This window comes from Tiliqua scincoides, chromosome 11 (assembly GCF_035046505.1).
Source record: "Tiliqua scincoides isolate rTilSci1 chromosome 11, rTilSci1.hap2, whole genome shotgun sequence".
NCBI lineage: Eukaryota > Metazoa > Chordata > Lepidosauria > Squamata > Scincidae > Tiliqua > Tiliqua scincoides.
Genome location: NC_089831.1, coordinates 15,508,529 through 15,533,575, shown reverse-complemented (window position 1 = coordinate 15,533,575; position 25,047 = coordinate 15,508,529). Strand labels below are relative to the sequence as shown.

Sequence of the window (25,047 nt, the reverse complement as noted above, 5' to 3'; positions counted from 1 at the left end):
CAATATAGCCACAATACAGACCCGATACAAGGGAACAGACATTCCCTTACCTGGTGGAGATCTCCATAACTGCCCTGTAGCACAGGATGCAGTGCACACCCCATTGGCATGACTGCATCAGCACTGGAAAGTTGGATAGGATTGAGCCCTTAATCTCTGTGGTTCTCGTAATGCATGTTTTGTACCTTGTAGCAGATCCTGCTAATTTTTGTCATTTCCCCCATCTTTTCAGGAGCGAGGTGGCAGTAACTCTTTCAACCATGAATCTCTTACTCTGAAATACAAGCTGGACAATCAGTTTGAGCTTGTCTTTGTGGTAAGTGAGCTATTCTGTCAGGGGCAAACTGGAGGAAAAACTGTGTTCCACAGAAATAGTGTTATAAGAGATTTCCCCCCCCCCCTAATTGCTCTATTATTGGAAATTGATCCATGCATTTCATTTCATTTGGGATACTCCAAACAGCTATTGCAGAGTCCTGCATCACACCTTATCAAGATAGCAACATCACAGAAACCTCGTTCTGTATTTGAATCATTCATCTGTTTAGAAATATTATCAGGGCTTTGGTATACAGATGATCTCTTTTAAGTGGATTAATGATTAGTTTTTGCTCTCCTACTAACAATATGGTTCTCCTTGCAGGTTGGATTTCAGAAAATTCTGACATTAACCTATGTGGATAAGTTGATAGACGATGTCCATAAGGAGTTCCGAGATAAATATCGCAATGAGTTCCAGCACAAAGGAACTCTTGGGCTACTCAGCGGCACCTTTGATTTTAAAGATGATTTTTTACGTCTCCTACGGTAATGGGATAACACCTTTCAGTTGTCAAGTTCCACTTTTGTGCTCTTTGCTTTCTTGTTCCAAATGGCTTGTATTTTGGAGCTTTAAGGTTGAGGAATTGGCTTGGTAGAGATGACAGAATATCAACAAAGACAGGAAAGAGGTCTGCCTGGCAAGGAGCTGCATGCATGATAATTCCTGTGATTGGCTTTTCCCATCTTCAGCATGGATTGATATCTGCCTCCCATCTTTGAAATTGAATTGTATTGGAAATGGGAAAATTTGCCTTTGCCTTCACCTTAACCATTGCAGTGGCTACGTATACAGTACTGTAGTATTAGAGCAGTAGTTTATTGTGCCCTGAAACATGGGAAAATTGCCCTGACTGTCATTATTATACAATAATGGGTTTAAGAGGCCACTCTTCTTCAGCCATTCTCTCTGGTGAGATGTTGTAAATGCACCCCCCCCCTTTGTGGTGGTGTTATAGTTAGTAAAAAGAGGGTGTTACCCTTCAGAGGAAGTCTGAAGAATGTTCAGGAAACCAAAGTCAGTGCATTTCAAGTAATCTCTTCATGGACAGTTATTTCTCCTGGAAGACTGCGTAAGAGAAGTGACTTTGTTGCAGCAGGTGTAGTGCTGTGCTGTGACAACTAAGACCTGTGTCCCCTTTTTTTCCCATGGTAACCAGGGAAGCAGAGGAGAGCAGTAAAGTCCGAGCTCCCACTGCCATGAAGACGTTTGAGCAGTCAGCAAAGTCCCAAAAAACTGTGAAGTCAATGATAGAAACTCGAGGGGAGAAACCAAAAGAAAAAACAAAGAACAAGAAAAACAAAGGCTCCAAAAAAGAAGGTAAGTCAGCAATTAGGTGAGTGGCAGGCTGGGTCTGTCCTGGCATCGATCCCAAGGCCCTGTGTGCTGAAGAATTGGAGGACTTCTTTCATTCTCTGCACCTTATGCAGGCTTGTATTGAGAAGAACGGTATATAAATATGATAAATAAAAAGGTATAATCTAATGTGTTACTGAGAACTCCCCCCCCCCCCAGTAGATTTGGGGTGGTTTTGGTGTTAATTTTTTACTATTTTATGAGTTGATACAGCTTAGCAGCTGAGGCTGCAATCCAATACATTCTTCTGTGACACATAGTCTCATTGAACTCTGTGATACTTCCTTCTGAGCAGAAATGCGTAGGATTGCACTGTTAGAGACTGAGCTGTGAATCAGAACTTTCCTGGTTCAAATCCTGTCTCCTTTGTAGTCTCGCTTGGTGACCTCATGCGGCTACCTCTCTGCCTTAGCCTTCTCAGTGTCCAACATGGGAATAATCCTTACTTGACAAGAGAATCCATGTGAAATGCTTTGACTGCTCCAAATGTATTCAGTAGTTTGAACTCACACAGTTAATAAGCAGTGGCATTTATACAGAGCTTTTCATTCTAGAAGTTTTTTATCCTAAGTTTTTCTGAAGAGTAGAATCTGCAGAGCTATACCAGCTGAGGAAAATGGTCTTTTTCTAATGAATAACTTTAGTGTAAACACCTTTGAAACTAGCTGTTTATCCTCCATTCTCCTCTTAAACATTTGCATTTTTATTGGAACCGTGCTGTTTTGTTTAGCTACAGGAGGAGAAGCAGCTACAGTCCCCAAAGCAGTCCCAGCTGTTAAACAGGACCCACCTGTCGCAGCTGGGGACATGGAGGAACTGACCAAGGATGAGATCCTGCAAAAGAACCGGGAAGAGTTCTTCAGGAAACGCCTGAAGGGAGGAGACAAATTCAAGTAAGTAAGAACATTGCTGACAGTCAACTGTGTATGTGTTGGATCTCTTTTGCCTCTCCGTTCTGAGTAGCTGCAGGCATGTATACTTAGCTTGGGAGGCCTTGGGTCCCACGAAAAGGAAACTTTAAAATTTTTCACTGCACCTACTGTGCAAAATATGCAGTACAGATAACGCAAGACAAACCTCAGCATAAAAGATGCATCAAGGTGAATTCACACAGCTTTCAGCTCTAAATCGGGTCCGGGAGGGAAGTGGGGTCAGTGGCACTGGTGCATGCCGAATCCCTAGGCCTTCCCACACTTGATCTGCCTGCACAATATTACCAACACAGATCTGAGTTTGACCCATTGAGACATACCCCATTGCGGCTTACCCCGGGGCAAGGCAACAGATGTCACCCCAAGGAGACCTCCAGCAGCTGAAAGTCCCCCACAAGATGCAGTCCACCCCAGTACTGCTGCATTGTTGCACAGGGATTTAGGTTGGGTTGGGCTGCTAGACTGGGTTTCCTTTAATCTGTGAATTTTGGCTGTTTCTGTGAGTTGATAGGGAGAAGTAAGTATAATGTATATCACAGAGATTGTCTGGCTTTGCATGGTTTATCGGTGGTTCAGGAAAGTTGGGGGTCACTTCTGCAAGTCAGTGTGTTCCTCTTTTTCTTCTTGCCGTTAAAGCCTAATAGAGCTTCTGTTCTGCCTCTCTAGCAAATCTCCAAAGCAGGACACACAGAAAGAGAAGGGGAAGAAGCCCAGAGTCTGGGAACTGGGGAATTCTAATGCCAAAGTACTTGATTATAGTAACTCAACTACCAATGGAAACACCGACACTTCCCCCATGGAAGAATATGATGCAGATTTGGTAAGATCCGAAACACTTGACACTTCTGTTGGAGGCCTTGGTGTGGGTCTCCAGAGCAGCAGCAAACTTTGTGACTCAAATTTTGGGGAGAGTTGTTGGAGCAGGCCGGGCTTTCTAACAAGTCGCTGATCCACATTGCGGTAGAGTCACTGCAGGGGCTGTCAATTAGGTATAGGGATTCTTTCAGTAATGCTGCCTTTTTTTCTCTCATCTCAGTGTGAGCCTTGTGAAAGAGGCTGATTGCACAAGCGCTTTTGTGATTCTTAGAAGCAATACAGATGAATGAAGTGCCATGCTTAGTGCCTCACTTGCAAAAGTGCTGTTGTAATGAGCATTACTGCAAAAACAGGCTAGTCTGCTTGTGTGATGTGACTTAGGGCTCTGTGGATTCTTTGGCTTTTCATTGTCCAATTCAGGTCGTTGGAGTTCGTGACCATGAGCCTGGGCGCCTCCGAGATCTTGAGTACGACAGTGAAGAAGAACCTGAAGAAGAGGAGAAGGTGGTCCAGAACTCTTCAAGTGGGAGGTGAGGATTCTGTAGCCCATCTCTTAAGCTATAAAGTCACTTACAATCTCTGGGTGTATGTCTGAGCCAAAGAAACCACTAGGGAGTTCTAGGGATCTGCTCTCCTGGGGAGAACAGCTGCCCTAAAAGAAACCACTAGTTTTATAGCAGCTGTTCTCCCTGGAAAATGCAAATGCTTGTATTTGAACAAGAAGGAGAAACCATGAGAGAGAACAGAGAGTTACAGAGCATACTAAATCCCTGCCTCCTCCCTTGCTTGCCTTGTGCTTTTTCTCTGAATTTGTTGGGTTTTTTTAACTGTGGCCCAAGTTGGAATGGGAAGAGATGGGCTAGAAAGATGGGCTAAACTGTCAAAGGAGTGACAGACATTTCCTTGATCCTGTTGGCCCCTCACATACCACTGGCATATATCCAAACCTTTTCCTGCTATCATAAGAGTAAGGCTGCAATCCTATCTCCACTTTCCTGGGAGTAAGTCCAATTGAACACAATAGCACTTACTTCTGAGTAGATCTACTTAGGATTGTGCCCTTATTCTCTTTGAAGAAAAAAAAAAGATAGTGACTCTCATGTGTCCTGCACCAGATTCCACAGGTCTACTTGCTTGCATCCTTTGCGTGATCACAAACCTTGGTTGTTTTCAGTCACTTGGCAATATATTCCCTGATCATTTATGTTGTTCTCACCCAAGGATGCCAGCCTACCTTACATTTGACTGCTGATTCCAACAAATGGGAATTAAATGTTCTTCTTTGATATGATCCACTTAAGCCCATCTTTTTACAGTACTCCCTGCCAGATGTTCATATAGACATTGCATGCAGGCAGATGATTTCCCAAAGTTTTGCAGACCCTGCTAACGGTGCATTCTGATCTCTTATGCGCCCCATGCCTATTTGACTGAGTTGTGATCTTCTGGTCTCATTGATGAAGCTGCATGAGCATGCCTTTGAGCACCAGTTGCTTTGAGCAGGAGCTTTTTATTTAATTGCTGCTTTTCCTCCTAAATGTCCCCAGTGCTAAGAAGGGTGCCCTTGGAGGCATGTTTGGGATGCTGAAAGGTCTCGTGGGATCTAAAAGCCTTACCAGAGAGGACATGGACTCTGTGCTGGAGAAGATGAAGGATCACCTTATTGGTATGTTTTGGGGGAATTGCAGAAACAACCTGCCTGTAGGCCAGCCTGGGTCCTTTGTTGTGGTGGACGCTTGGATGTGGCCCATCCCTCCAGCAATTCTCAGGCTTACATTTCTTTCTGCTCTCTGGAGGGAAGGCTTGGCTGGGCCTTAACTGCCTTCATATCGGAGCATGTAAACAACCGTCTGACTTCCTCTGGCCCAATTGTCTGAATCGGCAGCATTCAAGTTTGGCTTGCTGTTTGTTTCTTTTTTTTTTCTCACTACAGCTAAGAATGTTGCTGCTGACATTGCTGTCCAGCTGTGTGAATCAGTTGCAAAGAAGCTGGAAGGCAAAGTGATGGGCACCTTCACCAGTGAGTGCTCCTTCCTTTGGAATAGCTATACATGAATATGATCTTCTCTGGCAGCTTGGAGGTCTGCTGTATGCAGTATGCTTTCAGTGCTGCTCCACGTACCTCTCTGCCTTCTGTGATGTCTGTTGTGCTCTTTCTGTGCCACTGGCTGTAGTGGCTGGTCTTCTTTTTGCCAGGCTTTGATCTGGTCATGTCACATTTCGGACTTTCACCAATTTATTCTTGTGCTATTAGCATTGCTTTTTTGTTGGTTTCAACCTGATATAGATAACTCACAAAATATTTGTTGGCATCCCAACTGTTCTGCTATTGTAAAATCAACTTCCTTATTTAGTGGGATTTACTTTCAAGGAAAATGTGTTTAGAATTGGGGAGCAAATGGTCACTAAATGTAAGTAGGTGGCGGTAGTGGTGGTCCCCCCCCCCAGCTATACACCTAATAGTTCCTTTTATGTGTTTAGTCTGGTCCCCAGTTGGAATATGCAACTACTAATTCTGGCTGGTTGGGGAGAAACAGCCCATACTAGACTTGATTGAAGGGTTACTTCCCTGTGCCTCAAGAATGCTTAATCCTCTTCAGTTCTAAATGCCTCCAGTGTGAGATCTGTAGGCAAGCACATTCTGTAGCATTTTGTCAAGGGCAGGTGATCACCTTGGCACTAGCAGGTGGGCCTTGTCTCTGCAGGCAGTGGATCCTCAAGCAAAGGCGGCAGAGAGATTATCTGGTGAAAGATTTGAAGCGATTTAGCAAGTGGCAGAAGTGAAAGGCATTTCAGTTCAGAGGGCTTAAACAAGGACAGCTGTGTTGGAAAATTTATGGCTTGCAGCTGAACATTTTGCAGATTGTGATTGCCATGTTGTTTTGTCTCTTGGAGAGGTAGGACATTGGATCCTGAACAGTCAGGTGCGGGTAGGGGTGAAGTGGTCAAAAGTTATTTTTTCTCAGAAAAGGATGGTCAGCCCAACACCGGAGATGAGGCATGTCCTGAAGGGGAATTGGGGGAAGATTTTCTATTCCAGAACAAAAAGTCTCTTTCCACGTTTCAGTCTGACAGTGTCTTTGGACAGATGCAGCCCTTTAGGAAAGTAGTCGTGAGCTTATTCATGTTACATCCTAGTTTGATTGGCTTCTGATTTCATAGTGCAGCTGGTATGGGAAGGAGTAAGTGGAGATGCTCTCCAGCTGGGACAGAGACCAACTGAGCGTCTTTCCTGTTTCCTAGCGGTGACCTCAACAGTGAAGCAGGCCCTCCAAGAGTCTCTCGTGCAGATTCTGCAGCCCCAGCGCCGCGTGGATGTCTTGCGTGACGTGATGGATGCCCAGCGCCACCGTCGACCTTATGTCATCACTTTCTGTGGTGTGAATGGAGTCGGGAAGTCGACTAACTTGGCCAAGGTATTTTGAAGGGTCTGTGAACTGGGGAATGGGGTAAAGGCACCAGTGGTTGAACATATGCCTTGTATTGCAGAAGATCTCCAGTTCAGTTCCTGAATGCGTCACCAGGTAGAAGGACCTTGTCTGAAATCCTTGAGAGCCACTGCCAGTCTGTATAGACCAGGGTGGACAGACTCTGTGGCCTGAGACTGCATTGGAGTATGGCCATAATGCATGTAACTTCTTATAAGGACGAACATAACTATGATACTGGCTCTGCAAATAAAATAGAAAGAGGGACTGAGTAACTGACCAGATCTGGACCCTGGGTCTTATTTTGTCCACCTCTGGTGTAGATAGTATTGGGCTAGATGGACCACTGGTCTGCCTTGGTGGAAGGCAGCTTTGTATGCTTATGTATGTCCGTAAGTTTATGTAACTTTCTTCTGCCTGTCCCTTAGATTTCTTTCTGGCTTATGGAAAACGGGTTCAGTGTCCTTATTGCTGCCTGTGATACGTTCCGTGCTGGAGCCGTGGAACAGCTGCGCACACACAGTCGCCGCCTGAATGCCCTGCACCCCCCAGAGAATCACAGTGGCCGCACCATGGTGCAGCTGTATGAGAAGGGGTATGGGAAAGATGCTGCTGGCATTGCCATGGAGGCCATTTCGTTTGGTAAGGCTTTTGATCCCTGCAGCTCACCTCCCTAAAACTTCCTTTATCTGAGTGGGTTTTCAGCTTCCCTTCCAGTTTGCCTCTGCAAGGCAAGGAAGCTGGGTTATAATTGTATCACTCAGCCAAGATCTGGGAGCCCTCCAACCCAGAGTGTTAAGAAGGGAAAGGAATGGCGAGAGAGAAATCTGCCTTTTCTCTTGCCTGTAGTCTTCCCAGAAGCAGCTGGTGGGTCTCTGTGGGACACAGGAAGCTGGACTAAATGTGCTTTTGACCTCATCCAGCAGGGTTTTCCGATGCTCTTATGGGATGAGGCTCCCTGTTTGGCTTTATTTTTTGATTGTAAGGGCTCAAAACACCTTATTTGAAAAATATGATATCTTGTATCTTGATATTATCAACTCTCTTGAAATAAAGATGCTAAGGCAAGACATTTGAAAGTAAAATAAGCTGTCAGTCTTGAGCTATTCTCATTTCAAGCAATAGACTTGGATTGCTCCCGTCACCTAATTTTCTCTGTCTAACACATGCATCCTTTTTCTCTTCCCAGCACGTAACCAGGGTTTTGATGTGGTCTTGGTGGACACTGCAGGTCGTATGCAAGACAATGCTCCCTTGATGACTGCCCTGGCTAAACTCATTGCTGTCAACACCCCAGACCTTGTCCTGTTTGTGGGAGAAGCCTTGGTGGGAAACGAGGCTGTGGATCAGTTGGTTAGTTGGACAACTTACTAGTTGGAGATAAGGCAAGAGATGATTAACCCACCAATCTGAGGGCTGCATATGTATCAACGTACATGTATCTGGAAGCCAAAACAGGTTCACTTATCAGAACGTAGCCAAAGGCTCCCTGCTGCATGTAACTAAAAGTTTGTCACTTCCTAGTACATAATGCAAGAGAAGTCTACTAAACCGGTTTCCTTCTTGTTGTTGCCTTCCACCCCAAGGTCAAGTTCAACAAGGCCCTTGCTGACCATTCCATGGCTCAGACCCCACGCCTCATTGATGGAATTGTGCTCACCAAATTTGATACCATAGATGACAAGGTACGTGGAACCAGTTGGTTGTATTGGGGGTGGCTTTATTTGTCCCAGTGTCTGCTAGTTTAAAAGACACCACTTTGTACAACTTTTGGGGATTTCAGCACAAGCTTGGGCTGTGCAGGAAGCATCTTGTTATAAGCTCCAGAATGGGAGATATTTGAAAGGGGTTTTAAGTAGTTGAGGATGAAACTTTTCAGGCCCAGACTACATGGGATGTCAATTAGTCTGCCCACAAGGAGGCAGATTTCTTTCAAAGAATGATCTTGATGTGGGCTGGACCAGGAGACAGTCCCTTCCTTGAGGTAGTCTTTCTTACCTCCTCAGTGAACAGTCACAGGTTCTTGGATCTCATTAGGGCCAATTTGAGCATCATTGCCTGGGGGAAATAAGGCTTTGAGAAGATTCCAGTCAAGACCATAGCAGCGGGAAAGGATTAAAGCCTCCACCCTTGCAAGAATCTCAGTCCTGATCCTGTTGTCTTGCCCTTCTCATGGCTGATTTGATATTTAAGAACAAAAAAAAAAGAGCTCATTACATGAAGGCCTTTAATTTCTCTCTTAATCAGCTTAAAATGGAAAGCTGGAGTCTTGGGAATATAATTATAAAGAATAAACAGGTTATATGTTTTTCTGAACATGGCCAATGCCAGACTGGGTAGTCATGTCTATCCATCTGGGCAGAGCCTTGATGTTCCTGTTCCTGCTCTCTCCCTTTGCCAGTCTAGCCAGGCTAGTGGGGTGGACAGCCAAGTTGCACATGGCTAGAGCAGGTTGACGTAAGACATTTTTCTTAGAGAGAGATGTCGCCACAAAGTGAGCAGTCTGTAATATTTTCAGGGTGCCTCCGGTCCTAGACAATACCCTCGCATTGTAAGAGAGATCTCAAAAAAACTACAGTTAACTTAGTATCTCTGCTTTGTCACACATGCATCGATAGCCAATGCTGTACTTCCTAGTACAATTTCGCAGCACAAAATGCTGACACAAACTTGTCCTGAATCTCATTGGTCGGTATCCTCTTCCTTCCCTAGGTTGGTGCTGCCATCTCCATGACCTACATCACTAGCAAACCGATTGTGTTTGTTGGTACTGGACAAACCTACTGTGACCTGCGTAGCCTTAATGCCAAGGCTGTGGTCGCTGCTCTCATGAAGGCCTAGCCACCAATCGTTGCACCAAAATCCCTGTTTGCAGAAGTCTCGGAATGTGCTTTCCAGCGTGGCTGTCTAGAGTCTGTCTTTGGCACCGTGCAAAACAGAATGGAGGGAGGCTGGAGTAGAGGCCCCTTACTGCTGCTTTCCAACCTTGGGTCCTCCCTTGGTTTTGCTGATGCGCACCTTTCCTTTGTATGTGATGTGCGGGTCTAATTATTTTCAGGAGGTGCTTGTTTTCCACTCATATTCCACTAATTTGAAGGTTAACTACGCTTGTCACGCTCATGCGCTCTGAAGGGTTCTGGGGAAATCAATCTTTTGTCTTGCTTTAGTTCAGGCATTCATTAGTTGGAAGCCGCTCCAGGAGCTTCTTCACTCATCCATTGAGCCCCCTCTGTCTCCTATCGTTCTGCCTGTTTGAGGCAGAAGCTAGACCCAGAGCTTTGTATTGTTCATCCTTGCTTAGTGGGCGTCATAAAGACTTTGGGTGCTGCTTTGCCACTAAGCACCTGTAAAACTCTGGTGTAGTTTAAAACTTGCTGACTCAGGCTAGATTATGCTTCAGTGATGCAGAAAGCATTTGGGGGTTGCCTTGGCCATGAGTTGTTTCTCAGCATTAAATTAGCCACCATTGGTGGTCCTTTAGAGCAGAGGTAGCTGCTACCTCTGGTGGATCAAGCATTCTCCTTGCTGCTTGCTTTGATCACAGCAGCTCACCAAAGCTTTCAAACCAAAAAACACTTGCATGTGTGGGTCCTGCTGCTTACAGAGGGGCTGCTGAGGCCTTAAAAAAAGGTCCTTTCTGTTGTCAGTGGGACCCTTCACAACAGGTCCATCCAGACTCTGCCCCATCCTGCAGTGTTTGCAAATGCGCAGAGACTGTAGGCTATTTCTGATCACGCACGGTTGCAACCAAGGGCCTCCCCCACTGCTAATAACCTCTCTCTGCACTTCATCAGAGATGCTGCTTTTTCTTGCACCTTCCCCTCCCCCTTTTGTGGAGCTGGAGACCAGAGGATTCACGCATTGCCACGCCTGGATCAGGCTGTGCTTGCACTTGACTTTGAGTCATTTAGGGTGAGCGCAAGCTGCAGTTTTGCCTCCCCTGCTCAAGCTGCCTTCACAAGACGGCGTGCAAAAGTGATAGCTGTGCTTTCAATGAACTATTCAGACAATACCTTTGTCTTTCAAAGCAAGACCTAATCCAAGCAGGGGGACAGGTCATATCTAGTAACATAAAGAGCTGGTTTTGTCAACTGTCTCCAGTTCTGGTAGGATGAATTTGTTAGAGGAGGAGTAGATATATTTCATACAGAATGACTCTCCTGTCTCTCACAGAATCTGGTTCCATAACTCACTCATCCACCCCCCATCCTTTCCTGCCTAAGCACTGGGGGTCAGTATAAAAACGGTTAGCGTGAGCCTTTGCATACTCTCCTGCCTGCCTGCCCTGGCTTTTGCATTTTCAAACCGGTTTGTGGAAGGACTTTCTTGGTGGGAAAAAGCTAGTGGGCTGCTTTTTCTGCTCCCTTTCTCTCCCCCCCTTCAGAGTGCCTCTTGATCCTGGTATAAAGTGCGATGTTGAATAATACAAAACTCTCTATGAAGATGTCTTGTAGCTAGGTATTGCAGATGTGCTATAGTGCAATAAGTTGAATGCTGTCTGCTAAAAAGTAATTTATATAATAAAATCTCATTTTTCAAAAAAAAAATTGTTTCAGCTTTGTGACACAGCTGTCATAGGAGTCACAGGCAACTGCGACGCAGGTGGTCAACCGCTAATGATGGGAAAGGCTTCAACTTCCATATTGGGGGGGGGGATTTAAAATGATGCGCCTGGTGCTGCTCCCTGAGTAATATCTTATCTGGACAGCTTGCCCAGCAGTCTTGCTCTTTTCCTGCAGTGCTGAGCTGCAGCACAGTTTGGGTGCACTTCATGCTGTACAATGCCCTACGGAAGCCACGCACCCAGCCCTGCACAAAAGGATATGTGTTGAAATTTTCTCTGATGGCAACCTGAAAACCAAGGGCACTAAGTCATTGTGCCTTTTGAATGTCAGCTGGAAGATGCTCCCCTCTATCCTGGCTTGGTACCCTTAATGAGCTCCCCCAGTCCAGAGACAAGTGAACAGCCTTTTATTACACCTTCAAACATATAAAACACTGTATAAAGAAAGGACTAGAAAACTAGAGCTTCAAGTAATTTTTTTTAAAAATGCTCTTGTTTCAGTCAAAATGGTTACAGAATATAAACAGCTAGTAGCAAACTCTCTAGTGGGAGTGTGAGACTGTCTCCCTGCAGATACAACCTTGAAGACATTGCATCAACATAGACAAAGCTTTGTACCCATGTCAGAGGGATCCAAGGAACACTGTGTCAAGGCAAGGAGGTAACTCATGTATCAGGGCAGCCCAGTGTCAGCTGCACTTTTCCTCCTGCCATATGCTTGACTAGGAGATCTGCTTTTAAAATTATCAGCATGAGGATTCACCTGTGGAACCCAGACGGCCTTGCTGTGACGCTCTGAGCCCTTGGCTGCAGCATCCATGGAGGGGTTAGCATCTTCGGACATCATCTAAGCAGGTATTTTGGACGCAGAACTTAAACTGAAGCCAATAGGAAACATCCTAACAAACACTTTTGACAACTATAGTTGGTGACAAAAAACAACTAATTAAAAAGGTGAGGGGACCCCAACAAGCTGTAGCTTTGAGGCAAGTGGCTTAAAAGGCACTTACATACAAGCTTGCACCATAAGCAAATCACCCCTTATTAGTGGCTTAGCAAAAACACCTATTCAAAGTTAGACTGGGTTTCCTTCTCCCTTGTTCTATGCTAATTTTCTGGAAAGGTGTGTTAGCATAGCTGAGACATATATTAGCCTTACAAGGAAGAGAGGCAAAAGAAACAAAGCCGACTTCTGTGTTTTGTGTTCTCTGTGCTTGCTTGTAATGCCCAAAGACAGACCATGAAGTCTTGGCTTATTTCTTTCTCAAAGACAATGGTTTAGATGTCTCTCCACCGGAGGACATTACACACAACCACAGAGAAAAGCAAACACAAGAGTCCCTCATGCTTCCTGTCCCTGACTAGTTTACTAATGGTTAGGATTTCAAAATGGATAGGCAGGTATTCTGTGGTACTTAAACTGAAATACCCTGTGTTTCTAGCTACAATTGCTTGCCATCCTGCAGATGGATTTCTGTCATCCATGTAATCTGATCAACTTATTCATTACTCAACCCTACTGCATTGAACTTATATGTGGACACTTCCTTCATATAGCTTTCAACCTTAAGAAGCAAGCTGGTGTTTAAATTAGCTCTTATCCCACCTGAACTAGAGATGCCTGAAGTCATTCTCCAAGCCTCTGCCTTTAGCACAATTGAATAGCTTCCTTAAACGCTGCATGTTGAAGTTCTGAAGTGGGAAGGTATTCATTCTTACTAAAAGGAAGCTTCTGCCTTATGGTATAATACTAAGTCCTGAGCCCCCTTATCATACATCACATAAGTGTACTGTTCCAGTGCAAGCATTGGCTGACTGTTAGCAAGAATGCTCTTCTCCAAGCAAGCGAGTTGTGTATTAGGTAAGCTCCATACCTTGGATTGCAGTGTGTGCTGCAGCTGTGCCATTTAGCTGTCCATCTTGAGGTAGATCTGGCAAGAGGGGAGGGGGGGAAAGAATTCAGTGACTCAAGGGTAGCAGATCAACTATTGGCCCCATCAGGAAACAGACTACAAAGCTACAAGGGAGAACCTTGCATTGATGCTCTCAGAATAGGCAGCTAGCCAGTTGTTGGCAACCTTCAGTCTTGAAAGACTATGGTATTGCGCTCTGAAAGGTGGTTCTGGAACAGCGTCTAGTGTGGCTGAAAAGGCCAATTCGGGAGTGACAATCCCTTCCACACTGGGAGCAAGTGCAGTCTGTCCCTGGTCTGCCTCCCTGGCTATGGGCCTTGGTGCAGAGTTGTTGATCTGCTTGTCGGTTTTCACCCTAAACCCCACGCACCCCGTGAGGTTAACGGACCGTGGCGAGGCAACACCTTACTGGCTGGGGACTGCCCAGCTTAAGGCGGGCGGTAGCTGCCCAATGAGATGCAATGATCTCTCCCACCGTCGGAAGCAGCCCCTGGCGTCACGCTCTACACCAATCGAGCGAAGACTTATAACCGGTAACTGCTGCTTCCCGTGTTGTGCCGACGCCGTATGGCAAAGTTGGAGTGTCCTCTCCAGTGCGCGAAGCCTGGGTAAAGAAGGTATGGAGGATAGGCTGTTACCCATGCAGCAAATCCCCCCTCTCCACGTCACTGGAATGGTCCAGTGGAAAGGCAGAAGCCAATACGGTTGGTTCCAGCGGCGTCGCAGGAGTTGCCAGAGCGTGACTGTGTACAGCCACGAACTGTAGCTAGCACTGGGACTTAATATTGTGTTTTGGAACTGTCTTCCCTACAATGAAACAGGGAAGCCCATTTCCAAAATTCTTAACAAAATAAAGCACATCACTGTTTGTACACTACCTGGGAACCCTATGTACAGTGCCTTCAACTCCAAGGAAGAAAGGATTCGATATGAAATATCTGCTTCATGTGCTTGGATGGCCATCAGTGGACCTGTCCACTAGCAAAGCTACCATTTCTCTCACCTACCTCGGCTGGAGATCTCATTTGCCAGCCTTTCGAAGTATTCCGGCAAGTCTGCATATTCATTCCCATAGGAAATCACTTTAATCCCTTTATCCAGCATGTTTTCCCGGAGCTTCTTGAATTCGTCCACATCCCCCCGGCGCACAAGCATGAAATGCTCCAGGTCAGATTTGTGCTTCACAGCTTCCAGGAAGAGGGCTTGAAAGGTGGTGTCATCCACAGTCCAACCACAACCCAGGAATAGGAAGGATTTTGCCTCATACAACTTCTGGATCTCCCGCTTTAAAAGAAAGAGGGGAAAGGACACAACAGACACCTGTGTAAAAACTGTGGGATTCTACAGTTGGAAGGAAGCTATAGGTTGGCTCCGCCTATATAGCCATCTAGCACCCTACAACAGATCAATCTACACAAGCTGGAGTACTAAAGTAATTTGCCTGCAGGAGCAACATATAGGTGACTGGGGCCATTAGTTCACAGGGAAATATCCATTTCTCAGTTCTTCTCCAGCTGTTTTGGAATGCCAGAGAAGACAGCAGATCCTCTGCTACCGCAGATGGGGCCCAGAGGGGCTTGCATTATGGATTTTTCTTGCCTTGCCCTGCATTCCCAAAAGTAAAATAATGCTCATCCGGAGCATCAACAACTCTCAAAGGTGTTATATGACTGGTCATTCATCTGTTAAAACTGCAGGCTGTTTTAGAGGTTCAGTATTTTTTTAGCTGTTATGACAGTCATCCTTGGTATGATACGTATATATTAGAACAACGAATAAATAAAACATTTAAATAGGTACCAACAGTATTTCCCAATCTAGTTCTAGTCATGGCGAAAAAAAAGTGTGACTAGTTGCATTAAGAGTGTTGATTGGGATGTGCATTCTGACACACAACAAAACATGCATCCCATTCACAGCTATACAGTGCTGGTAGATTTATTTGCATTCAAGTGACTATTGGGTTGCAGATTTTAAAGTGTTATTGAGATGTGCATCAGATAAAATCTCACAGACTTGTGTGCCTATCAAAACATGCTTCCTATTCACAGCTATACAGCGCTGATACAATTCAGATTTTATTGTCTAGTCTTATCAACATTGTATAGCTATGAATGGGAAGCATGTTCTGATGGGCAAAAGTGTGTTAGATTTTATCTGATCTGATAAGCATATCACATCCCAAAAATATTTACAGGACAATGATTTTTTGGGGATGCGCACCAGTGCTTAAGATTTAGAGTAACTTTATACTGTTTTTCCGAGCAATTCCAAGAAGTTCAGAAGAGTCAAAAAAAGACACATGCGCACACAACCAGAAACAAAATCAGGAACAATAACACTGTAATAACATTAAAAACAGCCACAGAATAACAACGAAGCAGTCAAAGCCTTGATGAAAGCGGGCACTTTTACTACCTCTCAAGAAGTACCATAAGGGGGCAAGTTCTTTCCAGAGAAGGTTCTACAGCTTTGATGCCATAACTGAGAAAGCACAGCAATCCTGGTACCAGTTGCTGGGGGCCGTGACGCTCTCCCTTCCCCAATAGCACATTGCTTCAATCTCACAGTCACTGGAAATGAGAATTCAGGGGTCTGACCAGGCATCTGCATTCTCCAATGGGTAGAGATCCCTTCTAGTAATGTCACCTCTGAATAGTTCCTAACCATGACTGTGCTAAGAGTGGAAGGACAACGTGGGTTGACTAGACCTCCAGTTGTCAGCTTGGGCTATTCCCAATCCCACAAGCAACGCACGTGCACTCAGCACGCCTATCTCCTTTGTTACTTTGAGGTGTCAGTTTCTAGTTTGGCAATCCCTGACCTTTAGAAAGCAAATTCTATAGTCCCAGGCTTTCAGCATTTCAGACACGTGGGGTTCCACTCCACTGGCAGGATTTCATGCTTCAATAAAATGCCACAGAGCAGCTGTAGATCTCACCATTACTTCTGTGTTGCGTAGTACGTTCTGGTAGCCAGCTGGGTGCAGCACTATTCCACTGGGGTTGGTGTACACGCCATGAATATGAAGGACACTGAGTTTCCTTTTCTCCTGTGCCCACTCTAGCACCTGTACAGGATTTGAAAAACAAAAAAAAAGGGGAGGGAGAAGAGACTCAGTGCCTCACTGAAAAAATTCTGTCCCTTTGGTTTCTAAGATAGATTGACTTCAGCTGCATGAAGAGTGGCCAAGATGGGTCTATGGCCATCAACAAGCAGAAATCCAGCCAACAAACCTTTTTCTCATCAGTAAGATCAAGAGACTCCAGCCTTTTCCCTTGGTGGGCTGCGTAGATTTCCAGCAGGTTGTCAAAGTTTGTGGTCAGCACCAGAGCACCGTTCTCCATCAAATGGAGCACAGACCTTAGCAGCCGCTTCCCAGTGTCTTCCATTTTGGACTCCAGGTCATCAAAAACCTCGTACAAGCAGTCTTTGAAAAATGTGGACCGGACATTGCTTGTGCGCTTTCATTTGAAAGAGAAAACAGAGAATGATTTCTTTTTTTTTTTTAAAAGGGCTGCAGCCTGTCTGAAAATTGCTTTAAAAAAATAAAATTCTGAAGCTTGCAAATCACTTACTCCCTATGCCGTTAACTCACCGGCGACAGTTTCTGGATAAGGTCATGGGCGACGTGGATGAGGTTCTTGTCTTCGCGGAGACACTTCTGAAACTTTTTCCTTTCCTCTTCTTCAAGGAGGTCGAAGTCGATCGCTGCATCCAGCAGGGCCTGGATTAACCCCTTCCACGACTTCAGGGCTGGCACTTGAGGAGCAACTGCTGCACTGATGCCCGTCCCAATCACCAGGACGAGCTCTTGGGGCTTTTTGGTTTTCAAACTCGGCAATAATTTTCTGCAAGCAACAGGGACAAGGTGAGAAGAAAGACACACTGGATCTTATCAGTATGGAGGGAACTGATAGGAAACAAAAGATAAAGACAATAATGGCCAGCATTGCTGCCAGCTTGGAAGGGGCCCTTGGGCACAAGCTCTGGGGAGATCTCACTTTTAAATGTGCAAGCATGCCAACTGCTCCCCACCCTCCTCCTACCCATAAGAGAGCAGGGAACAAAGGAAAGTTCTCTTCTGTGCTACAGTGGCAGTTTTCGTGCAAAGGAGGACTTGCCCACTGCAGCCATTATTTCTCCCCCATCACCTAGTAGGTGTCTTGAGGTCTACTGGGTGAAGGGAGGGCCAAAGCCCAGGAAGCTGGACCTCTGCAGTTGCTGCTTCCCTCTCAACTGCTCAATAGATCACAAAATGCTTACCAGATGATTGGGGAAGGGGGAACAGCAGCTGCAGGAGGCAGGTGAGTCACAACCATGTGTGAACCCAACCAGTCCAACTTGCACTGCCAGCCCCAAGTGTACCTTCAAAGCCTTTATGGCACATAGCTGGAGGCATATGGGCAGGAGGTCTGGTCTAGAGGGTAGAGCCTCCATTTGCCTGAAGATTAACATCCACAAGGTCGCCAGTTAGAGGCCACCGGCACCGTGCGACCTTGAAGCAGCTGGCAAGCTGCAGCTGAGCTGTTCCATCTGCTTGGAGCGTGGGAGGATGGAGGCCAGAATGTTAAACCAGATCAGAGTGTAACACCTTGAATGTGGTGGTTCTTGAAAGAGAGAACCTTCTTTCAATTTGTAAAAATCCCTGCGTGGATTTAATCAGCCTGCCTGTGTAAACCGCCTTGAATAAAGTCTTGAATAAAGACCAAGAAAGGCGGTATATAAATACTGTATATTATTATATATTATAGCTGGGCTTGTACATAGCCACTCATCTAGTTACCTCTGACCATGTAAGAATTTTGTCCAGGTGACCATGCAGGCAAGCTTTTGTAAAGTAGGCGGGGGGGCAGGTTTGCTTCTTTTTTAAAAATTACAATGCATAACTCAACAATTGTTTGTGTTGAATTTTTAACATTTCTTATACAATTCAGAGGCACTGATTCCAACGGTAATCTTAGGTTTCTCGTATCATCAAAACTTTTTTTAGTTATCTCAAATTTTGTGTTTGTATTAATCCTGTTAGCCAACGCATTGGAATACCCATCATATTATACAACTGCATAGATTTTGGAGTCATGCAACGCCATGCCAAAAATAGTGGCATTTTTGAAATCCTCACACCAAAGTTAATACACAAACATCAAACTATTTAGATAAACACAAAATTGTTCAAATTTTATGACACTGTTATTGTTCAGAGTGTATTGGCGTTTTGCTTTGCCACGCTATTGTAATTGACATTTAGCTTTCAGCTCATCAGTGGACTATAAATGACTAAGGCCCAAATCCTAACCAACTTTCCAATGCTGGCATAGCAGTGCCAATGGGGTGTGTGCAGCATCCTGCAGTTGGGTGGCCATCAGCGAGGCCTCCTCAAAGTAACAAAGAATATTTGTTCCCTTACCTTGGAGCTGCATTACCCTTATGTCAGTGCTGGAAAGTGGGTTAGGATTGCGCCCTAACACAGACGTGTGCAGGTGTAACAACAAAAAAAATATTTGTGCTATAATAAGGCTGTTGATTCAATGGCCACACAAAGAAGCCTGTTGAACAGCTGGATAGAGGAAACGTCTCCACAAGTCACCCTTCCTGTCCTGCTTGGACTTCCTGGTTGCACACTTTCCCCTCTCCCATCGCTTGTGTTCTTTGATGTTTCTTTTCCCCTTTGTTTTGTCATCAACAACATTTTCCTGTGTTCAGGTTTGCTCAGCAGGTGTGAATTTGCAAGTCCCACAAAGACACAGACTTAGCTGTCTGGCAGCCTTATGAAGTGTCATGCTTACCTGGGTTTTTTTGCAGGTGGCATGCTATCCTCCAACGATTCTCCTCTATCCAGGTTCAAGCTCACTTTAGAAGCCATCCAGTTCCTTTAAATAAATTTAAAACAATAATAAAACCCAACTTGCAAAGAAAAAAGAAATCCAACATTACAACGAGCAATCTTGGAGATGCACTTTCAGCAAGAATAAACTCACCAAGATTACCAGAATGGCTTTAAGGATGACTACCACAATGGTCACTACCTCACTCATCAGCTAAGGGATGTACTGAATCGCCTCTGAAGGTATTTTAGGCCTAATATCAGGGTTATCTTGTGGAAAATCTGTGGACACTTTTAAAGAATGCTATGAAAGACTGAACTGCTCCTTGGAGCTCGAGTAGGGCTCTGTGGTCCACCTGGAAAGCTGACAGCTACGCACAGACAGGTATTCCCAAAAAGCAGGCCAAGATCAACCATCCTTCTCTCCCTCAGGAGGCAAGCAATTCATGATTTCAGGCAGCCACAGAAATGGCAACACACTGTTTGGAGTTTTCACTGCAGGAAGCCTGGATAGTGAAAACACCAGCCCCTCCCGGATGTGACAATGACAATAAGCATTTGCATCGGGCTTTCTGAGCATGAAAAGCATTTCACATTTATTATTTTCATGTTGTCTTTGCAACAACCCCATAAAGGAAGTGATTACCACAATCTTGCAACAGGGAAGACTGAGACTGGAAGGAAGTAGCGTGCCTAAGTATTGCTAGCATAGGTGAGATCTGAACTGGGGAATTCCTGATTTACAGATCAGTCACTTTGTTACATCAGCTAAGTGTAGAGCTGTGCATCTTATCTTTATGCTAGAGAATGAGCTGGGAAGTGCTCAGTTCAAATCTCACCTCAACCACAAGCTTGACACTAGGTGAATAAGCAGTAGAGTCCTGTAGCAGCAGGGGGTGGATAGACTCGATAGACAAGTGTTCTTTTCCCTCTCACACAACACCAGAACCAGGGGACATCCACTAAAATTGAGTGTCGGGAGAGCTAGGACAGACAAAAGGAAATACATCTTGACCCAGCATGTAACTGGTCTGTGGAACTCCTTGCCGTCTGGCTTAGATGCCTTTAAAATGGGTTTGGACAGATTTCTGGAGGAAGAGTCCAGAGGTTACAAGCCTTGATGGGTACATGCAACTTTCTGATTTTAGAAGTAGGCTACTTCAGAATGCCAGATGCAAGGGAGTGGCAACACGATGTAGGTCTCTCATTGTCTTGTATGCTCCTTGAGACATCTAGTGAATGGATGAGATTCTTTGGCACATCCCATTCAAAGCACAAGAGCCCTGTTGTCCTTTGCATCTGGACACTCGGCTATTATTGGCCAGGGATTATCACTGTTAAGAAGCTCTTAATGCCAGGGTCAAGAAACTTAAATCTCACAAGTTGTCCTCCAGGGTGAAGCAGTGATGGGGATCGCGTGAGAAAGAGCAACCCACGGGCCAAGTCACCAGGCATCGTAATTCCATTGGGACCAGGGCATCTCCTTGACCGAGAAGACTAAGAGCATAAAAGAAGGTCATTATGCTGCCATACTTAATGGCCCCTTGACAAAGAAGATAAAAAGAAATCAAAAATAAAACCAGGATTAAACATTCATGGGAAACTATCCTATTTCCATTCCTCAAAATTTCCCACTAGTTAAAGCGATCTTGAACGCTTCCTTTGCTGTCTAACCAAAGCGCTTATACCCAGGTGAATATAGCTCAGTGGTGGAACACTTGTTTGTGTGCAGAAGGCCCAGGTTTGGTCTTCTGCCTCTCCAAGAACAGTAGAGAAAATGTCCTTTTCGAAACCCTAAAGAACGGCTGCCAGTCTGTGCTGACCACACTGACCTACATTGAACAATAGTCTGACTCAGTCAAATGCAGTTTCCTGCCACTCAAGCCTGAGGCGACAGAGGCATCATGATGAACTGAAATTTGTTCATCTTTCAAAGACTGCATCTGAATCAGGCAGTTCAACCAAACATGAATCAGACCCCAAAAATTGGTTCAGAGAAGTTTCTTTTTTTCAATGAGATTTCTTTTGAATGGGCACAGAACCGAACACAAAATTAAGATCTCCTGGTTGCTGGAACCAAATCCCTAAACATGAAAAGTGGCAACTGGTTCAAAGCAAGTGATTTAATAACCAGGCAAATGGATTTCAGTTTTGCAACTAGTGCTTTATTTTTCTGAGTTTTATCCCACTGAAGGCATAGTTTTTCAACAGCTAAAGAGCAGTTTCACACGCACGCACCCACACATTCCTTCCCCCCACCAGGAAATAGTTTTCACTGCATTCATTTTACAGGGTAACAGCAAAAGCAACAGTTTGGTATCTAAGGGAACAAGCAAGTTTACACTTTTCAGAGGCACATCTGAATGGGATCTGTAAACTTTTGAGGAATTCAACAGGCTCACAGGAAGAATGAAATAATTAGCAAGGCCACAAGAAGTTGGATTCAAACAAAATTGCAAAACCAGAAGGAATGGCCATTAACTGCCAGCTACACAACTAATCTTACTGTAAGCTAAGCTGATTTACAAGAAGCTAAAATGGACCTTGAAACTGATACAAAAGGGGAAATGCCTATAAAAGACACACATGAGAGCGAGTACGCCCAAAAATAATTTCAGCCATGTAAACAATTAAAGCTATGACTGCTACAGAGCTAAGGTGTAACTACGAAGGTTGATTTCACAATGCACACATCCCAAGAGAGCTATAATCAGCAGGTGCATTTAATGGACACAGAGCCCATCAGCGCAGCTGCAGGACAGTCTCCATTCATTTCAGCAAGACTTTTGCAGAAGTGCTCAGGAAGTCAGTTTTAAAATATGGGAAGATCAGCAGCCATGCTTGAAGGACTACCTTTTGAACGTAACTGTAAAACAGTCTACCGTCTTCAAGGAAATTGAAGATACCTAACATTTACATAGCACTTTCTGAGTGCACAAGGTGCATCACATGCCTTATCTTGATGTTGGCCCCACAACAAGCCTTTAAGATAAGCAAGTATTGTTATCCCCATATTGCAGATAGGGAAGGCCAAGTGGAGGCTGAGAGGAAGTGGCTTGCTTAAGTCATCCTTTTAAGTTCATGGCAGACATGAGATTCATAGCTCAAACCACAATCCTAATGTGCAGATGGGCCAGCCCAGGTGTGTAGCAAATGTGCCATAAGGTCGGGTGGGTGGATTGGGCCTGGGAGGGGAGTGAGGCCAGCCTGGGCGACTTAGGACACATCCTAACCCCCCTCCCAGCCAGCCCAGTGTCACACCAGGCTGCTGGGATCTGTAACAGCAAGTTCACTGGCACAGATCCAAGTAGCCCCATGGGGTGGCTGCTGTACTACATGGGGTAAGGGGAGATAAATCCTTCTCTTACCCTGTGCTGGCTATAGTGCAAACCAGCTGGCCTGCCTACTCCAGCACAGGATGAGCACAGGATGGGCTGTCAGTGAGACGGGCTTAGTTGGTGTTGTGCAGACACCAACTCTTTCAAACAACTGTGAACAAAGTTAAACAGAACTGCTGAATGATCAAGGAGAAGCTACATTCTTGACCACGCTGATGTAACATTTTCACAATACCCAATTTATCTACATCCTGCATCAGAAGAGAGAATGAGAAAAACAAAACTGTTTTTCAATGCTGACAGTATAAGAATTTATGCAGCAGACCTCATAGTACTTCATCAACAGGAAACACTATTTCACTTTAGAAATCCTCCTCTTTGAAAAGAGCAAGAATCCCATCCCCAAAAGCACCCACACATCCCACAGGATTTTAAAAAAAATGAAAATCATGGCAGTTTTCTCCATTAGAAGAACAACATTCAAATGAGGTCTTTTCCTCCAATGATTCTTGCTTCTCCCCCATGTCCCCTATTAATTTTCATACCACAGACTTCATTAATTTTGGCATGTCATACCAGAAAGACAGTGGACTTTGTCACAGCCTGCCATGCAAATAAGCCCACAAAAGTTATGAGCCCAGTAGCATATACAAATTGATGATTACTCATTAGTGTCACATTGCACTGGCTGCTTGATCACTGGGAGGTGATGTTAACTTACCACAGGAAAGTATGTGGAACAGCAGCTAAGCTGTAGACCAAAGTACCTAGGGAGGTGACATTATCTCTTCATTTTAAATTTTCCAGGAAGAAGCAGTCCAACACTGCTGGGGAGGGAGCAAGAGATACTTTGAGAAGGAGATGCCGCCCAGTGGACCACTCCACTTCTGTTCCTTGATGGAAGGGTTGGATGCAACATACAAAAGGAACCCTTCGCAAATTTGCTACACAGCATCCGAGGTTAGGACCTTCCAGCACTTTACATCAGGAAATTAATCTTTCATTTGTGATTGTGTTCATGGATCAATTAAAAGGTACTTCTCTCTATTCTACCATAAGAAGAGCCCCGATGGATCAGGCCAAAGGCCCATCTAGTCCAGCTTCCTGTATTTCATAGTGGCCCACCAAATGCTTCAGGGAACACACTAGACCAGGGGTCTCCAAACTTTTTGGCCAGAGGGCCACATTAAATATCTGGTGCAGTGCTGAGGGCCAGAAACAAATTTAAATATAAAATTTAAATAAATAAATTAGAGATGGAACTTAGGTGTATGAATAAATGAATGAGTGGGCTCAGTTACTCAGTTTCTCTGGCCCTCAGAACACCCTCTAGGCAAGATGCCGTCACTACTTCTTGTGGTAAGGAGTTCCACAGACTAATTACACACTGGGTAAAGAAATATTTTCTTTTCTCTGTCCCAACTCTCCCAACACACAACTTTAGTGGATGTCCCCTGGTTCTGGTGTTATGTGAAAGGGAAAAGAGCGTCACTCTATCCAGCCCCTGCATAATTTTGTATGTCTCAATCATGTCCCCCCTCCAACCCAGTCTTTTCTAGGCTGAAGAGGCTAGAGGTTCTGGTCAGGGGTAGAGGAGGTTGTTTGTCCTCTGTCCAAAACCACAGTACCAATTTCATCAGGGACTGGGATCCTCAAAGATTTCATCTGAACACCAAATGTGATGAAGAGAGTCTCTGAGTATACACAGAGCACTTTCGCCTCACAAATGAATGACAACCTGCTAGACATATAGTTTGTCAAAAAGCTTGGAGTCCCTCCACGTCAGTATTTTAGGTGTGGGTGGGTTAACGTGTAGAAATCACAATGCAGGTACTTGGAATAAAAATATTTCAGGAAGCAACTTTAAACATGTTTACCTGGAAATAACCGTTCCTGGAGGGAAAAGTCACAACCCAAAGCAGGACGACCAATAGAGGACTTTTCTTCAAAAGGTGCAGCGTCTAGACGAGCAGCCACATCAGTCCATTGCAGCAAAAACTGAACACAGTCTTGTGTGACACCTTGAAGGATAAAAAATACACTGATGCTTCCAACAAGTCTTATTTGTTTGCTGCTTTTACTTGGCAAGCCAATTCCATTGAAAATCAATGGGATGCTTCCCAATAAACATGCTTAGGACCCTCCAATTATTTCTGAGCACACTGAAATCAATTACAAGACCTACCTCTAAGCATAAACAAATAAGTGCAACTGGGCATTGCAACAGTTGCAGCAGGGAAACAAAGGCAGGCAGGTGTCAAGGATCCATGCCGCAGAAAATCTTTGCAATGCGCCTGGGGAAAGAAACTATGAGGATCTAGACTAGCAATGTTATTTTGTTTTCCCCTTGGCCACCCCTCCAAATGTTGCAGATCAGCTCCAATCAGCCCAGCAATTGTGGGCTGCCTTCATGCCCCTGAGCTCCCTTCTTCCCCTTTGCACTGAATGCTAGCTACATCCAAGAAACCTACCTTGTAAGGCAATGCAGGCAGCAGTAGCAAAGCAGCTGTACACAGGAAGCAGCTACATCCCAGTCTCCTTCTCTCTCCTCCTA

At 44.9% G+C, this 25,047-nt stretch overlaps 2 protein-coding genes across 5 annotated transcripts in view; one reads left to right on the top strand and one right to left on the bottom strand.

The window, feature by feature from the left end:
• The window catches only part of SRPRA (SRP receptor subunit alpha), a 14,368-nt gene extending 2,976 nt beyond the window's left edge, over nucleotides 1–11,392 (top strand). Inside the window, exons 2-14 of the mRNA XM_066639297.1 lie at nucleotides 233–316; nucleotides 644–807; nucleotides 1,479–1,639; nucleotides 2,406–2,568; nucleotides 3,274–3,427; nucleotides 3,844–3,953; nucleotides 4,971–5,089; nucleotides 5,357–5,443; nucleotides 6,667–6,839; nucleotides 7,280–7,493; nucleotides 8,041–8,204; nucleotides 8,438–8,536; nucleotides 9,564–11,392. Coding sequence (XP_066495394.1) covers nucleotides 233–316; nucleotides 644–807; nucleotides 1,479–1,639; nucleotides 2,406–2,568; nucleotides 3,274–3,427; nucleotides 3,844–3,953; nucleotides 4,971–5,089; nucleotides 5,357–5,443; nucleotides 6,667–6,839; nucleotides 7,280–7,493; nucleotides 8,041–8,204; nucleotides 8,438–8,536; nucleotides 9,564–9,692 — 1,821 coding nt within the window. The 3' untranslated portion in view covers nucleotides 9,693–11,392. The remainder of the gene's footprint in view (nucleotides 1–232; nucleotides 317–643; nucleotides 808–1,478; nucleotides 1,640–2,405; nucleotides 2,569–3,273; nucleotides 3,428–3,843; nucleotides 3,954–4,970; nucleotides 5,090–5,356; nucleotides 5,444–6,666; nucleotides 6,840–7,279; nucleotides 7,494–8,040; nucleotides 8,205–8,437; nucleotides 8,537–9,563) is intronic.
• FAM118B (family with sequence similarity 118 member B) lies at nucleotides 6,654–25,047 on the bottom strand. Of its 4 annotated transcripts, none has more exons than XM_066639301.1 (9): nucleotides 24,965–25,047; nucleotides 24,371–24,514; nucleotides 19,118–19,201; nucleotides 16,927–17,179; nucleotides 16,565–16,792; nucleotides 16,270–16,398; nucleotides 14,336–14,612; nucleotides 13,290–13,346; nucleotides 6,654–7,094 (listed from the first exon to the last, which is right to left on the bottom strand). In XM_066639301.1, the coding sequence occupies exons 3-9, from the start codon at nucleotides 19,192–19,194 to the stop codon at nucleotides 7,081–7,083; spliced, it is 1,035 nt and encodes a 344-aa protein (XP_066495398.1). In that variant the 5' UTR covers nucleotides 19,195–19,201; nucleotides 24,371–24,514; nucleotides 24,965–25,047; the 3' UTR covers nucleotides 6,654–7,080. The 4 variants fall into 4 exon arrangements, with proteins under 4 accessions (XP_066495398.1, XP_066495399.1, XP_066495396.1 ...); XM_066639302.1 differs by lacking the exon at nucleotides 6,654–7,094 and adding an exon at nucleotides 11,823–12,293; XM_066639299.1 differs by lacking the exon at nucleotides 6,654–7,094 and adding an exon at nucleotides 11,823–12,262.